The 16,531-nt window shown below is 40.7% G+C and overlaps 1 protein-coding gene across 1 annotated transcript in view; it reads left to right on the top strand.

Moving 5' to 3' along the window:
* MRVI1 (murine retrovirus integration site 1 homolog) overlaps window positions 1-13,183 on the top strand; it is a 71,827-nt gene extending 58,644 nt beyond the window's left edge. Inside the window, exons 17-19 of the mRNA XM_026651492.2 lie at window positions 3,950-4,069; window positions 5,975-6,103; window positions 9,858-13,183. Of these exons, the coding sequence (XP_026507277.1) occupies window positions 3,950-4,069; window positions 5,975-6,103; window positions 9,858-10,098 (490 nt within the window). The 3' untranslated portion in view covers window positions 10,099-13,183. The remainder of the gene's footprint in view (window positions 1-3,949; window positions 4,070-5,974; window positions 6,104-9,857) is intronic.
* The last annotated feature ends 3,348 nt before the right edge of the window (window positions 13,184-16,531 follow it).

Genomic DNA, 16,531 nt, shown 5'->3' with positions numbered 1-16,531 from the left:
CCCAGACTTGAGAGCCTGGGAGGGAGGGGGAGAAGCGGCGCCCGCGCCGCGGCCACTCGGAGAGCCTGGGAGGGAGGGCGAGTAGCGGCGCGCGAATCAGCTGTTTCGCGCGCCGTGGCAGCAGCAGCGGAGGTGAGCTAGGGCGGCCGGGGCACATTTTTAGGGGCGGCATTCTGGCGCCGGCCATGCCGCCCCTAAAAATGTGCCGCCCCAAGCACCAGCTTGTTTTGCTGGTGCCTAGAGCCGGCCCTGCACGCACACAGGAGGAATAGAGTACTAAACATAATTGTGAGTCATTAACTGAATTGCCCCGTGGGGATGACAAATGGTAAATCAAGCAAGATTTGCCAGCTGCCTTCTTAGGAATCAAGCCCTGGGGAGAAAACCCATAGGTTCCTCATAGGTAAGTGATTGAATGGCCCTGCTTTTTAATTTAAGGTTATTACTTCTTGTAATACATAGTCAACCTCAAATAAGCCTTCCTCCTCCATGTTATGTCCTCTCAGTTATTTGTGTAGCTCTATCATACCTTCATGTCTTTCAGTTATATGCACTAAATTGCATTCCTTTAGCCTTTCTTCCTGCCATGTCTTCCTTCCATTACTGCGCTATATTTTCCTTTATTGCTATGCAAGCATGCAGCCTACAAGTGCCTATATTCACTTTTCCTTCTGTTTTTAATACTGGTGAGTTTTGTGGGTTGGTTTGTTTTAGTTTTTTATGGTTGTGTGGGGGGGAATGTCATTTTGGCTTTGGTTGGTTTGTTTGTTTTGGGGGTTTGTTTGTTTGTATTTTTTGTTTTCTTTTTGTTTTTGTTTGGAATCTGGTTGTTTTTTTTAAGCTTCCCAAGCTAGCCCAACTTCTTCGTCTATTCTCCCAAATGGTACCTCCAAGAGTATTATAAGCAACTAACAAAATAAGGATGCAAGCAGACGTCATGATAAATGACCAATTGTAAGGCAGTAAATGATTTTAATTATCTGAGATCATATATACCTAACTAAGGAGATGTTTCCAAAGAATTCAGAAGAAGATTAGGGATGGCTCACTCAGCTATGCCCTCCCTTAAGACAGTGTGAAAAACCATGGCATCTCGAAATGCACAAAGGTGTGACTGGTGAAAAGCCTAACTTTTTCCATAGCGATTTTGGATGTGAATTGTGGGAAGTTAATGCTGGTGACAAAAAGAAAATGGAAGCTTTTGAAATGTGGTGATGGCAAAGACTCCTGTGTATCTCCTCGACTGGGGAGGGGGGAAAGACTAATGGCTATTTTAGAAATATTATTATAGAGAGACAGACTCTGATGGCAGAAATCAACAGACACAAACTTATGTACTTTGGTCATAAATGACATAGAGATGGAAATAGCCTTGAGAAAGTTAGTAGGGAAGGAATGGAGCAGGGTCATCATAATAGGGCATGTCCAGCAAGGAGATGGATGGATGATGTGCAGCAGATCACTGGAAGATCAGCCACTGAGTGCTTGAAGTTAGTGATGGATTGTTTAAGGCTTCTGAAAGTTCTGTTATTATGTCACCAATATTGAGACATGAATAAATGGATTTATGTACTTTACTTACTTATCAAATAAGGTACTGCTTAACATGAGCAAGACTGGAAGTCTTGGGCCCCTAGAGAACTGCTCTGTTGAAAAACATATAGGCAGCTATAGAAATTTCTGAAGACGGTATACAAATATTTGGGTAGAGCATGCCCAAATAAATGTATTAGTCTCTAAGGTGCCACAAGTACTCCTCACTCTTTTTGCTGATACAGACTAACACGGCTACCACTCTGAAACCTGATACCTAGTTGAGTTTTATCGCAACTAATTTCTTGAACTTATGAACGTAAATTATGTTGTACACTACACTTTTTAAGATTTTGTATATTTGTGGCTTGCATTGGATCACTTCCCTGTTCAAATAGTGACAAACGTAAAGCTTCTGTAATAATTTGATGATAAAGATGACTATGATATGGAAACAGACTGAAAAACAAACACATGATATTTTGAGATGGGAACAGAAGACACACCCAAGCTTTTTGTGCAGATTTTGACAAAGGATTTCCATTGTGGACACAGGATGTGCTGCACTTAAAAGCTGTGCGCACGCAAATGTATGAAAGCATACAGCATATTGACAGGCTCTTGTCCATGGCAAAACACTTATCTCTTGCAGGAAACATTGCACATTCTAAGGAAGTTGCTTGCTGACATTTCAGAATTAAAAGATAAGTAACTTGTTGAAGGACAAGATGATGCTAAAAACCTTCTTGGTATATTGTGTATTTTTAACAATCTTAGCTTGGACTATGTTAAATATCATTTGAAATTATTTGCATTATATTGTGTTAATCTGGATCAAAATTTGTTAAGATGCTTTAGGCATTATGCAGAATTGAAAATGTCAAAATATGCAGTTCCCGTTCAGGTAAAGAATGTTAACTTTCATCTTTTTAGTTTGCTTTAAATCTCAAGGTATGTTTTGTTTTATCCCCATTATGCTTTATTGAAAGCTCTAATATTCTAAAGCTGGGGAAACAGTAGATATAAATGACACAAAGGGATGGGTATTCAGCAATATCGCTGTTAATTTTTGGTCCAATCATGCTGTCCTTACTTGAGGAAAATTCCCACTTGAGCAAAATTCTTGTCAAATAGAGTTTTCCCTAAATTTGGCCCATCTCTTGTAATAATAAAGAGATTCCAAAATTATCAGAAATCTAATCTACCTTTTCTCATCAATAAATTATTTTTTTTAAAAGTCCATATTATTCAGTAACAGATGCATGTCTTGAAGATTTCAGGTTAATGGCTTGTAAGTATGTAGAAGATGTGGGGCCCACTGGCTCCCTGGTGTAAGCTTGTGCAGCTCTATTGACTTCAGTAGAGTTATGCATATTTGCCCTGTGCCAAATTTGGCCCATGAAGTGCTGGATTTCCAGAAGTAAATAAGAAAACCTTGTCTCGTGGTAGTTCAAATTGCTATAAATGTTCTCTTAAAAGAATCAACTGACCACAGATAATCTGTCCTCCTCTAATGGGATCTGATCCCACACCGTTGAAGTCAATGGGAGTTTTGCCGTTCACTTCAATGGCAATAAGATCAAGCCTATTTAAAGAGTTCTAGTTGCTTGAAGTTTGGACAAGACATATATCTGAGATTATTCCCTGATTTTTCTAGATTCCAACACTCTTCAAGTGAGTTAAGATTTATGATCCAGAGACAAATCATTTTTTTCATTGTGTGGCTAAATATAGATTTGGCCCTTAATCTTTCAAGTAAAAAACATTTTCTTCACAAAACATTAATTATCATCTTCCTTTCTATCATTCACAAATATATATACAATTAAGCAATATGCAGTGGCTTATATTAAAGCTAAACATTCAAAGATCTTAAAGTCAAAATGAAAGTACACATGTGTCTATATGTATGAATACAGCATATGCAACCCATGAGAAGATAGATTAATATGCAGAAGAAAAATAAGAGGAGAAATATTAAGTGAATAGCCAGTATTTATCTGTATTATCTTTCTTTGTCATAACAGACTTCAATTTCTAGGAAGTCTTTTAGAAAGTCCAGGGGAGAAATGGGTTAAATGGAGAACAAACTAATGCTGAATATGAGCAAGGAAAAAAAACTCTCTAAAAAATATCCAACATTTAATGCCTTAGAGACCTGTCAGTTACTGCTCTTTAGATAGTGATCTTTTAAATTAAAAGCTTGCTTAGAACCACTGGTTTTCTCTTTTACAAGCCTTTTCCGCAAGGTAGTTGAAAAGCAGGAATTCAGACCTCCCCCCAAAGATACATTTGAGTTTATCATAACAGGATCAGAATTAATATGAAAGGAATTGCATCGTTCTCCAATTGTGTATTCCAACCACAACACTTTCCAATGCTATTTTTCCTTTCTCTTTTTCTTTCATCTTGTCAGTGGAAAGTCAAATGGAGAGCATGACCGTGAATTGCCTGCTTCTCTGCTGACACAGATCTGTTCGGAAGAGATCAACCCTGAGACAAAAGCCAAGATAGAAGAGGAAGCTTATAAGAAAGGGTGAGAGTGTTTATGTCAACTGAATTCCCCACGAGGGATTTACCAGTTTAGGACACATCCTTTAATGATATAAAGCAACTGTAAGTGTATGTGCACCACTTTCACTTCTCCATTAAGATGAGAGCCAAATACTTCAAAATAAGTGGATGATAGAAACAACATTTACTGAATTCCCCTTAAATGACAAAACCTATTATCAACAATATGTTGATTTATAATGTGTAAATAAATAATGTAGGAATAACTACCCCGGATAAAAAGAGTAAATTAAAATAATTCTGATAATGTGCAACAGTTTTAATGTCTCTACACAATGTGCTGCTATGTTTAATGTTTATTTTACTGTCCTACATAATAGCTTCCCTAGCATCAGAGCAGCTAGCACTTATTTAAGAAACTAAGGAACATAATTTTATTAAAGCTATAAAAACAAACAAGAGCTAGATAAAAATTGACAATTAAAACAATAGTTAACCCAAGTAGCTATGCTCCACCATACATCATGCCTTGAAGCTCATTAGTCTTGGCTGTGGTTCCAGCAAACTCCCAAAAGGAGCTATTTCCAAGGCAGGAGCTCTCAATTGAGAAAATTCTACTTCCAGCCCTGAAGAGTTTTCACTAGGAACTGATAAACCTAGCAGGGTGGCTCTTGTTAACTGCTACAGTGGGATACTGGGTAAAAGGTTTTATCTCAGATAACTGTATCCCAGACCACTCAGAGCTTCAGAGATCAACAGCAACATTAAATCTGCAGCCAGAAGTGAACAGGAATCCATAGGTGAACATGGCCACGGCAACTTATCCCAAGCTGTATTCAGCACCAGCTATAGGTTCTGGATGAACTTCAAGAGTATCTCTACGTGAAATGTTTTGCATTAATCCAAACTGGAGGTAACACAGTCCTGAATAACTTGCAAAGTCAGCAATATATAGAAATGTTTGCAGCCTCCTAGACATCTCTACTTGAGGAAAGACTTCATGGGCCCCTACTGCTCTCCAAGATCAGGAGGTCTACAATAACAACTCCAAGGATGTGAACCCAGTTGGTGAAAGCTGGGCAGTTTTCCAGCAAATCACTTCTGTTTTATCTGAACTGAGTCACAGCTGGTCACCTTTAATCCCTATACCAATCTTGGTCAGACATTGGGGGAGTAGTAAGACTGTAGAATCTGGGCTCAGTGAAAAGGAGATGCAAAGCTGAATGTCATCAGCATTGTAAGGATAGAACAGCCCAAAACATCTCCCCTAGGCCTTGATCCTGCAAAGGGTACAGCAGAGTTTGAGGTCCAGCACAAGGTTGAGCAGAGAATTTATATGGATCTGAGTAAGACTGAAGACTTGACATAGCCTTTTGCACAACACAGACATAAGTTTCATGCCCTTTGTGCACCCACTCCTGTAGTCACAAGAGCTCAGAGTAATCAATGGACAGTGGGTCTAACTGTCTTCAAGTGCATACCATAGAAAAAGCTCCACCACCCTGTAAGGAAAGGCAGTGAATTCATCCTAAAGAAGCTAATGATAATAGTGTATCTTTATTTTTGGGATGGGACTGGAAGCAACTGGTAAAGTCCAGTGTCCAAAGCGAGTCAAAACCCACCCCTCCCATGCGACACCACAGCAGTTGTGATCAACTGAGAACTATAACCCATATTTGCAAGGTGATGGATTCAATGATCTGATAGTTTTTTCTAACTAATATAAATCTATGTAGGAGGAAGGGACAGTGGGAACCTTTGGTATCTTAGTGGCCTCTGCCAATATTTTCCTGTTGCCTAGGCACCACACCACAAGCAGTATTTGTATTTTATTTAATATGTTCACTAAATGGCCAGTTCTTCACTGAACAAGAAAGAGGTATTTACTTGGCACTTCTAGACTAAGAAATATGTTTTATGCTTAAAGTTATCAGGAAGGCTTAAAGAAAACCAAAGAACTTCATGAGCTGAAAGAGGAAGATGAAGAGAAAACAAATGAAATCCCTGATGAGCATGAAGAGGGTGAAAGTGAAGAGATAAATAACATGAAAAACAGGTGAGAATCCAGTGTGGTGCATCTGTCAGGAGGCCAGTTTAATTTGAGATACACAGCTGAGTACTTCACACTGTTATCCACATCTCATGGTATTTTTTTGGCTTACCTCCAGTAATACCTTTTGAAGGTTGCAGTTAAGTTATATTTTCCAAAGACCTGGTCCTGAAAGGTAATGAGCACCTGAAGTTCCCATGGACTTTGGAAGTTGCAGATGCTCAGCACCTCTCAAGATCAGGCATTCAGTTTGTGCATGCACCAATTGCTTCAGTAAATGCTGAATTTGCTGACACAAATGTGCGATATGCAGTCACAATGGGTGAGCATGCGCAAACAGAACCCTACGTTTTGCCTCTGGGGGTGTGTCAGTGCAAACCCCTCTCTTTCACCCCCCATGAGAGTGCAGCTTACTCTAACTGTCCATAGGTCCTATTCTGCAGAATAATGCAGGGTGGAGAGGCATGGACTTGCCTCCTTCCCACCCCTGCTTGACCTCTTTGGTGTACCCCAGGGGAATTTGAAAGACCAGGCATAGTTCAGCTTTGAGAGTTACAGGCAGCAGTATTTAGAAATTTGTCCCTTAGTGTTTTCAGGGATATGCAGATATGTAGCAGCGTCCCTGCAGAGCCCTCCTGGCTCCTGCTCCCACTGGGCTGAGAAAGTCACACAGAGACCTTTAGGTGCAGTGCCCACCTGGTGCTTTTATTTACAGGCTGTGCTCTCACCACCTTTCCACCATACAAGTAGTCCCCTTCTTAAAGTCCACCAGCAGGACAGAGGGTCAAGCTATCTCTCTCTGCTTCCCCTCACTGCCTTTCCTCGACTGCAGCTTTCCTCTTTCCAGCTCCCCCCAACTTTCTTATCCAGCCCCAGCCTGATGAGTCAGCAGCTGTTCAAGCTTCCCCAATCAGGGCCAGGTGATCTACCCAGCTCCAATTTACCTCCCTTAATTGGAGCTGAAGTAGGGTTACCATACGTCCGGATTTTCCCGGACATGTCTGGCTTTTTGGGCCTCAAATCCCCGTCCAGGAGGAAATCCCCAAAAGCTGGACATGTCCGGGAAAATAGGGAGGGAGGGGTCGTGGGGCTTGGGTCCGGGCCGGAGCCTGGGGCCGGCGGTGCTTGGCCGGGGACCGGGGCCGCTGGGGCCTGTGGTGCTCGGCTGGGGGCTGGGGCCGCTGGGGCCGGCAGTGCTCGGTCGGGGGCCAGGGCCGCTGGGGCCAGCGATGCTCGGCCGGTGGCCGGCGGTGCTCAGGGCGGGCCAGAGCCGCTCGGCCGGAACCAGGGCCGGCGCCCCAGGGCCCGAGCCGAGCTGGGCGGGAGACACTGGGGCCAGAGCCTCTTGGCCTGGACCGGCCAGCCGGCAAAGGGAGCCGCTCGGCTGGGGGGGCCGGACTGGGCCGTGCTGCGCCCCGCCCCAGCTTACCTGCTGCCTCCCTGTTTCAGGCTTCCCGCGAACATTTGATTCGCGGGAAGCAGGGGAGGGGGAGGAGCAGGGGGGTGGAGCGTTCAGGGGAGGGGGCAGGGTTGGGGCGGGGACTTTGGAGAAGGGGCGGAGTTGGGGCGGGGCTGGGGCGGGGAAGGGGCGGAGTTGGGGCGGGGCCAGAGTGTCCTTTTTTTTAATTAAAATATGGTAACCCTAAGCTGGAGTGACAGAGGGTTGGTTAAGCAGTTTTCTGCTTAGCACCCTGTCACAAGATACCTTCTCCAAAGCATATTCCTGCCTATCAAGGCAGGACTCTATTACAAAAAATGTATTTCTCAACGTATACATTAAGAAAACCACCCAAGAAAACTCACAATTGGGCAAAGGGTCTCTTGCTTAGGTAAAAGCAACATTTCACAGATGTGCATCACATAAACACCTGTAAAAGATAATACTGACTGAGAGGTGAGCAGATAGATGTGCAGTTAAGAGATCCATTCCCATGTGTAGTTCTGCATCTGTTACATATTTAAAGGTCAATTAAGCAAAAATAAATCTAGCTCCTTTTACCTTCCGAGTCTGAACAAAGGCAAAAAAAGCCCTGTTAAAAATCAACCTCTACAGTGTGTGCAATACAGCCAAGCAAAAATCAGAATTTCAATGCCATGAGAAAATCTAATATATCAACATTTGCTTTTGTCCCAAATTGGGACACAACGTTGAAATATCAAAATTTTTCACAGAATAAACTATTCCAAAAAATTTTGATTGGGAAATGTCTAAACATTTTTGACATTTTTTTGACCAAAACAAACGTTATTTTCCCAAATCAAAATGTTTCATTTTGGTTTGTTGAACTGACCCAAAACACTGAGTTTCAAGTCACATTATTAATATGCAACTCCCAATGGTTTGCCTCCTTGGAGCTATAATTCAAGTGCCGGATGCTGCTATTCACCACTGAGAACCAGGCTCCCTGGCTGGACTACATTTCCCAGGATACACCAGGCACCTTGGTCAGAAACTCTGTCGATTGCATCCTGGGAGATGTAGTCTAGCAAGGGAGCCCAGTCTTGAAGAGAGAATGGGGGCCCATATGAAAACTCCTATGAGACAATATGGCACAATAAGAAAACACTGTTTAATGTTGAACTAACTCAAAAGAAAACTTCAAGTCAGTTCAACAAACCAAAATATTTTGTTTTGGTTTTCGCAGGGAAAATATCAATTTAATAGAAACTGCATTTTCTGTTGGAGAAAAAAACAAATTTAATGGAAAGTCCCAACCAACTCTATAGTGCAGCATGGAAGAGAGTGGGGTTTTTTGTTTTGTTTTTTGGTTGGTTGGTTTTGTTTGTTTGTTTTTGTTATAAGATTTTTTTAAACAAATTGCTTTAAAGATCATTATGCTGGTGATAGTGAACATCTGTTGTTTCAGTATATGACCACATTGAAACTGTAGTGTGAGGTGGGCTAACTATGAGCAAAAGTGATGAGAATTCTAGGATGTGTATTGAAAAGGACAGGAACACTTAATAAAGGTTTGGAAGCTTCTTCCTCTTATATTGTTTAATGGGACTTTTGAGTCCAGTACTGGACACCTGACCTGAAGCCTTTGATGTATAATTTACAAGGCTTGCTGCAGCTAATTGCCCTTTCCTCTTGCGGATAGGTTGATGTTCTTGTGTGGATGTACCCATTCTATTTGATTATACCTACACATTCTTATATTTTAAAAAACAGGCATTTGTACATTACAGAAGCACAGAACATTGATCAAAGCAGGTAGAACATCTGACCAGAAGCTGAGGCAGGTCTAGGAGGAACCCAAAGATCCCAAACCTCTTCATTCTGGGGTCCACCATATTTTGCCCTGTAATTCACCCTTCTTCTAAATCTCTGCAAACATGTGGCCCATCCCATGGTCCGAATGTCAGACTCCCTACTGGCAGGTCATGGAGACTTGTATTGGAAAGGAACTTTTCTAAAATTATTTAAATTAAGCAAATTATGAGCTAAACAGGATCTGAAATATTGTCAGAGTCTAGTAATGGGACTGCCTTTTTGAAAGAGAGGGAAGTGGGGGACTGGAAGTCTCTCCCTGTGGGGGACTCTGGAAAAGTAATTCATTTAATATCGATCTACATTTCTGTTTATGTATTTGTAAAAAGGACATAACAATATGGTTTTTATCTAGCAGAGAGTGTTGGTCCTTGTATGAAAGATGGCACAGCATATAATTGCAAAGTTATTCATAGTCAAAGTATTAAGGTGATTGATTTGTATATAATTATTATAGAAGAACACTTATATCTTTTTTCCATTTTACAGCAAACTTGAAGTTGTTATTAATTATTTACATATACTGTACCCAAAACTGTGTAAACACTGGAATGTGGTCTGGATTGTAGCAGCTGCGATAATCATTTTTGCTGCGCTGTTGGGGATCTACCATTCATACAACTCCTGTGTTGAATTATCAGATGGACCAGAGGGAAAAGCCACCTGTTCTGCTGTCCAGCAATACTCCTGGTGGAACTCAGGACTTCAGCATGAGCAAGGCACAGAATAATAAACAAATTATAAAATATTTACGGTACATCAGTAAGCACACATTTTAAAACACGGTTATTAAAGCAAGGTAGCACTTTGTCATTTTCCTGTTGCTAAATATGATCAGTAAGCCACACTAGTTATTCTATGCCATCAGGCTTGGGAATGGATTGTGATTTACCTAGTGAAATTGACCATCTGATAAATACTTCTGTCTTTTTGTCATGATAATTGTATCTGACTGATATGACTTCATACAAATAACGTCACATTTAAATCATGCCAAGGTTGTGACAGTCACCAGCAATAGCCAGGATATTCAAAGGGAAGACTGATACATTAGACCTTAATTCATGCACTTTTGAGGAAAGCCATAAAAGCTACCAGTTATAGAGTATTTGCTTTAACTTTGCATTTCTTGGCTTTTATTGACTGATGTCATAACTTTCACAGCAGTTATATATATATAGGATTTTTTTTAAAATGTAATGTCCTTGTTTAGAATGAGTGGGTGGGAAAGAAAGGCCTTTTGCTGAAGACTAAAAATATTATACAAGGCCAAATTTATCGTTGGTGTATTTCCATAATATGAGTTAGACCGAGGATGAGGTTGGCCCAATAATCATGCAACAATGCAAAATGGAATGCTGACTAAATACATGTTTTGTATTTCTATTCATAATGTATTGCAAGAGGGAAACCACTCCATTGTTTGAAGAGGGTTTATGTTAAGGACTAAATCCAGGTCTGTGTGGCAAACAGACCAAGTGCCCAGTGTGTCTCAGAGCCTCTTTGTATGTCAAAGGGACATGCTGTGTGGTGCATTTTGCTGCTCTTCTGAACAAGAGTGCAATGCACTCCCCACTAGCAATTGCTACTGATTGCAGCAAAATAATTGCTGCTTGGCAGGTTAGACATATCCCCTAAGCTTCAGACCACAGCACACTAAGAGAAGGGGTGAAGCCCAGCAGGTGAACTATGGATGGATTCTGCCCAGCTGCGTGCACTGCAGGCAGAGACTCCCTATGTCCTTTTCATCCTCTTGCACACCATCCCCCAGCACTGGTCAGAGCTGAACCCTGTGTGTGTTTAAAGTTCTTACTGATTTAATGTCCTCATGTAAAGAGGTCATTGTGCACATGCAGCAGCTCATTTTAGAATCAAATGCTGTGTGTGTTAGCTGGTCTAATATATTTTCAAAACTCCAGCGAGTTATTAGGCCATTACAGATTAATCATTTTTAATAATCCACTTATCTGGGAATTATAGAAGCTCACAGAAGGATAAGAAAATATTTACCCAATGTCAAAGCTTTAGTGCATGTATAATTTCAAAATGGCCAAATCATTTTTGAAGAAAATTCACCCGTGAGCTAAGGTACTGAAATGTCTGGCACTTAAGAGTATATTGTATGTACCTGCAGAACTTGAGTTGGGATTTCTGGTCAAGTAAGTTCATCTTTCCATTGCTATGCACTTGAATGCAGCTGAACTTTCAAAGTGAGTGTGACACTGGAGAGTATTGTTGGGTCTCAGATGTGTCGGTGTTTTGTGGGATTATGAATCTAGTTTTCTGAGTGACTAACGGCAGTTTCCCCTTGGGAAGGATAAGGAAGCCATGTGCAGTACCTAATTCTGACTTATCTGCAGCCAGTAGCAGGATGTTTTCTTTCAATATAGTCCCCAAACTCTCAGCAAATGAAACTAGCTGGGAGAATAAAGGTTTTTAACTGACTCAAAAGTGTTTTAACTCTGATTTCTCCCACCAAAAATAACAACTAAAACTCTCTGGAGAGATTTTTCTCTTTAATGTTAACTAACTCACTGTTTTTCCATGATATTTACGGACAGATATTGCTCCAGGAAAATATCAGATGGCCACCACTGCTGCTAAACAAATTGTGCTTGATTTAACCATTTGGTGTCTTTAAAAAAAAACACCTCTGGAGGAGTAAAAGAATCAAAGTGATTACGGAAGCTCCATAAGGCTAAAGGAAATGTGCCATTTGTTCTCTGTCTGTAAACAGCAAAGAATCAAATAGAAAATTTATAAAAACTCAATTGTTTATCATTTTGAGTGCAGCTAGAAGGCCTGACAGATTCAGACTCCTCCATTCCAAAAGATGGACTTTACTCAAATGGTGAAATTAGTATGTTTGATGACCTGAGCATTAGTGTGATTAGGTGTCCTTTACAAAACAAAGCATTGGTACTGATAATTCCTGTGGTTCAGCCAGGGCCAAATCCCTCTGCCCTTACTCACATGGGCCCTGATTCAGCAAATATTTATGCTTGTGCCTAACTTTAAGCATGTGAGGAATCCCACTGACTTCAATGAGACTAGTCACATGTTTAAAGTTAAGTATGTGTGTGAGTGCTTTGGTGGATCTGGACCACAAGATGAAATTTGCCCCTGTATAGAGGGCATGCACACCCCATCTGGGACTTAATTAGTGCATCAGCCTTTTGTGAGCTCACTGCACAAGGGTGAATTTCACCCATGAGTTGTTCCATTGGTTTGAGTAGAATTTCTCCCATGGGTCAGATATGCAGAATTTAGCCTCCAGAGTCTTTGGTTATTAGCAGCTTGGGGGAAAGGATGGGGAAAGGGCAAGGTGTTTTAAAGGGGATTAAAAGATGAAATAAAGTGAAAAATAATTTTGGGATATTTTTATACTTACTGTAATTAAGCTGCTCACTTAAAATAGTAGCACCACGGTGGCTGTAACAGCATATTAAATACTTTACCTTGTTCAACTAATTCATGAATATACTTTTGTGTTTAGTGAAAATTAGGGTTGTGCTCAAAAAATTCTAAAATCAAATTTTGTCAGTCTGATTTTAATTTACTATATCTGAAAAGAAAACTTCTATTCTCTGTGTTCATAAGGCATGTCAGATTACAAACAATAGGTCAATTATTTATACTATTAATACTGAAATAGTTTTCTTGGGGTGCAATATTTATTTTTCTGCTTCAACAAGACATGTTTATTGTTTCTCATGCACAGCACTGATGTTTTTAGTAGAAAGAATTGAAAAGGGGCACTATTTTTGTGTATCATATTATTTAAATTTGTAACATTGTAAGACCTTGCACAAGTGTGCTAGTATTGTACTGTATAGTATCACATACTTGAGTTTTGAAATAAAAATACGGTTTCAAAGTCCTTTCAGTTCCCAGCACAAGACTTATTTAAGACATGCGCACATATCTAAGACTGAACTTGTTAAGCTGAATCCTACCCCTATACAGGTTTTTGCTAGGAACCATAACAACAATTTAACGATGAACTAGTAATTAAGGTTTCCATTCCACACTTACTTCCACTTGGCTTACTGTGTAATTTGAATAGAAGTATAAAGTGTTGGTGCCCCTCTCACTCTCATTCCAGTGATGCAAGAGCAATCTATGTCCTTCTGGAACTTTGGGTACATCTCAAGTAAAACCTGTTATTCACCAAGAAGGTGTGCACCATAGCCTTCTAATAAGATGAAAGTAGCGTTTTTTTAAGTGCTGTGGCCACTTTTTAATGGTTTACATTTGTTCTGTTACATACCCAGGTCATCCCATTTACCCTTTTTAAATATTGGCACAATTTTAGCTTTCTTGCAGTCTTTTGGAATTTCCTCACTGTTTCAAGAGTTATTGAAAATCAACATTTTGATAAGCTCTTTTAAAACTCTTGGATGCAATTTAGTAGCTGCTGTTTAACATCCTCCTGAGGAGTTGTTATTGAAATGGAAAATGTTATACTGTCAGCATACAATATGACTACATTAACTGTTCTTCTCAGATATAATACAGAAATATTTATTGACTACTTCTGCCTTTTCTGAATTACTATTGACAATTCTATTTCCAGACAGTAATGGACCAATGCCATTGTTAGGATTCTCTTTGTTCCTAATAAACTTTAAAATCTCCTCCTTGTTGTCCTTAACTCTACTAGCCATAGAGTTGGCCTTTGTCCTTTTGCTTCCCTTATCAGGTTTCTACAATTCTTAGCTTCTGATTTATATTTATTACTATCAACTTCTACTATCACCTGATGCAGAAGAAGCAAGCAGTGGTATTTTTCAAGATTAGCTATATCAGTGGCAGACTCCTTTTTCAATGGGAAAAGAGTTTTTAAACTTTCTTTTGACAAGCCTTGGGTGTTGCTGGCATTCCTGTAAAACAGGGCACGCTGACCCTTTATGGTAGGGTACAGGCCTGACACTGCCTTTTGTCATGTTCAGGACAGAATGAGTGGAATTCTAGGAGGTCTAGTTCCCAACACTGATGAGAGATGTATGCCTTGCATCAGTGCATGATATGAAAGGGGTCATGGATATAAGGTGCTTCCTTTTCCTGTGTGAAAGGGAGACCAGGGAAGAAGCAAGACCTGGTGTGGGTGTCTCTACAGAGAGAGAGAGAGAGAGGCCTGGGAAAACCTTAGTTGGGCATTTTGAAAAAGCCAGTGAAAAGTTACATGAAGTTCCAAGGAAGGGTGGTGGTTGTGGCCAGGCAAAGGAAGTAGCTTTGAAGGAGAAGAGGAGGAGGGAGAGTTGGGGGTCAGATTCAGACCTAATGCTTCCTTCATTGTTAAGGGCCCTAAGGCTGGTACTTGTTGAACAGGGAGGGCACAAGCTCCCCTTTTACTCTGAGGGGCTAGTGGTAAGGGGTTGCTGTTGTACCCTAGAGAAGGGAGAAGAATGAAGATTGGCATATCTTTAGGTGAGAGTTGAACTTGGACTCCCAGAGAGAGAGACAGGGTGAGGGGCTGTTATACCTCTGAGAAGGGTGAAGACTGACAAAGCCACAAGAGAACTGTGATACAGCGAGAGAAGCTGGGTAAAGGGTTTGGACTTTTTTATTTGGCCATTTGTTACTCTAGAAACACTGATCTCTCCCTCAGGTGGTGTTGGCACCCTGAAACAAGGTCCTGACATTTGTAAACAGATCATATTGAATTGAGACTCTCTACTGCTCCTCACCCTTGTGCATCCCACATGGTCCCTTTACCAAGCACCACAGAACCCTGTCTGGAGTCTTCTGACACAGTCCAATGAATGTTCAGATAGTCACTCTCACAAAAATCACAAGTTCTCTGAGATTAGCAATGCTTGTCAGCATTTCTAAATATTATTGTGAAACTTCAGCACTTCTAAAAATCTGTCGCCAGATGCTGACAATTTTCCTGACCACATATTCTAATAAATTATTTGTTTAATGTCCATTAATAAACATATGTCTGTCATAACACTGATCCTAATACCAGGTACGTTAAAATGAAGAACAAACTCTAATTTTGCTTCCCTGTCCTAAGAGCAGCTTCTTTCTCTCTAATTTCCATTTTAGCTGTTCCAAAAGCCTGTGAAAAATCACACATTTTAACACTCTATACTGTTACAAAGGTTCTTAATACTTCAGTAACAAATGTTTTTGTTTAAAACCCTTTTGATTTCACTATTTGGTCAGGCAAAACTCTCATAGACGCCAACAAATCTGGACAGAATTTGGCTAATCTAATTATTAGGGCTGTCAACGATTAAAAAAAGTAATAGCAATTAATCATGAGATAAAAAAATATTCATGATTAATTGCAGTTTTAATCGCACAGTTAATGATAGAATACCGTTTATTTAAATATTTTTGATGTTTTTCTACATTTTCAAATACATTGATTTCAATTACAACACAGAATACAAAGTGTACAGTGCTCACTTTCTATTATTAGTTTTTATTACAAATATTTGCACTGTAAAAATGATAAACAAAAGAAATAGTATTTTTCAATTCACGTCATACAAGTACTGTAGTGCAATCTCTTTATTGTGAATGTGCAACTTACAAATGTAGAATTTTTTTTACATAACTGCACTCAAAAACAGAACAATGTATACGTTAGAGCAGGGGTCGGCAACATTTGGCACGCGGCTCGCCAGGATGCTTACCCTGGCGGGCCGGGCCAGTTTATTTACCTGCTGACGTGGCAGGTTCAGCCGATCGCGGCCCCCACTGCCCGCGGTTCGCCGTCCTGGGCCAATGGGGGTGGCGAGAAGCAGCGCGGGTGAGGGATGTGCTGGGCCGCGGCTTCCCGCCGCCCCCATTGGCCTGGGATGGCGAACCGCGGCCAGTGGGGGCTGCGATCGGCCGAACCTGCCACGACAGCAGGTAAATAAACTGGCTCGGCCCGCCAAGGTGCTTACCCTGGCTAGCCGCGTGCCAAATGTTGCCGACCCCTGCGTTAGAGCCTACACGTCCACTCAGTCCTACTTCTTATTCAGCCTATCGCTAAGACAAACAAGTTTGTTTACATTTATGGAAGATAATGCTGCCTGCTTCTTATTTACAATGTCACCTGAAAGTGAGAACAGGCGTTTGCATGGCACTGTTGCATCCGGCATTGCAAGGTATTTATGTAACAGATATGCTAAACATTCGTATGCCCCTTCATGCTTTGACCA

This window comes from Terrapene carolina, unplaced genomic scaffold, assembly GCF_002925995.2.
Source record: "Terrapene carolina triunguis isolate 2854851 unplaced genomic scaffold, T_m_triunguis-2.0 Scaffold96, whole genome shotgun sequence".
Lineage (NCBI taxonomy): Eukaryota > Metazoa > Chordata > Testudines > Emydidae > Terrapene > Terrapene triunguis.
The sequence above is the reverse complement of the archived record's forward strand: the minus strand, read 5'-3'. Positions and strand labels throughout refer to the sequence as shown.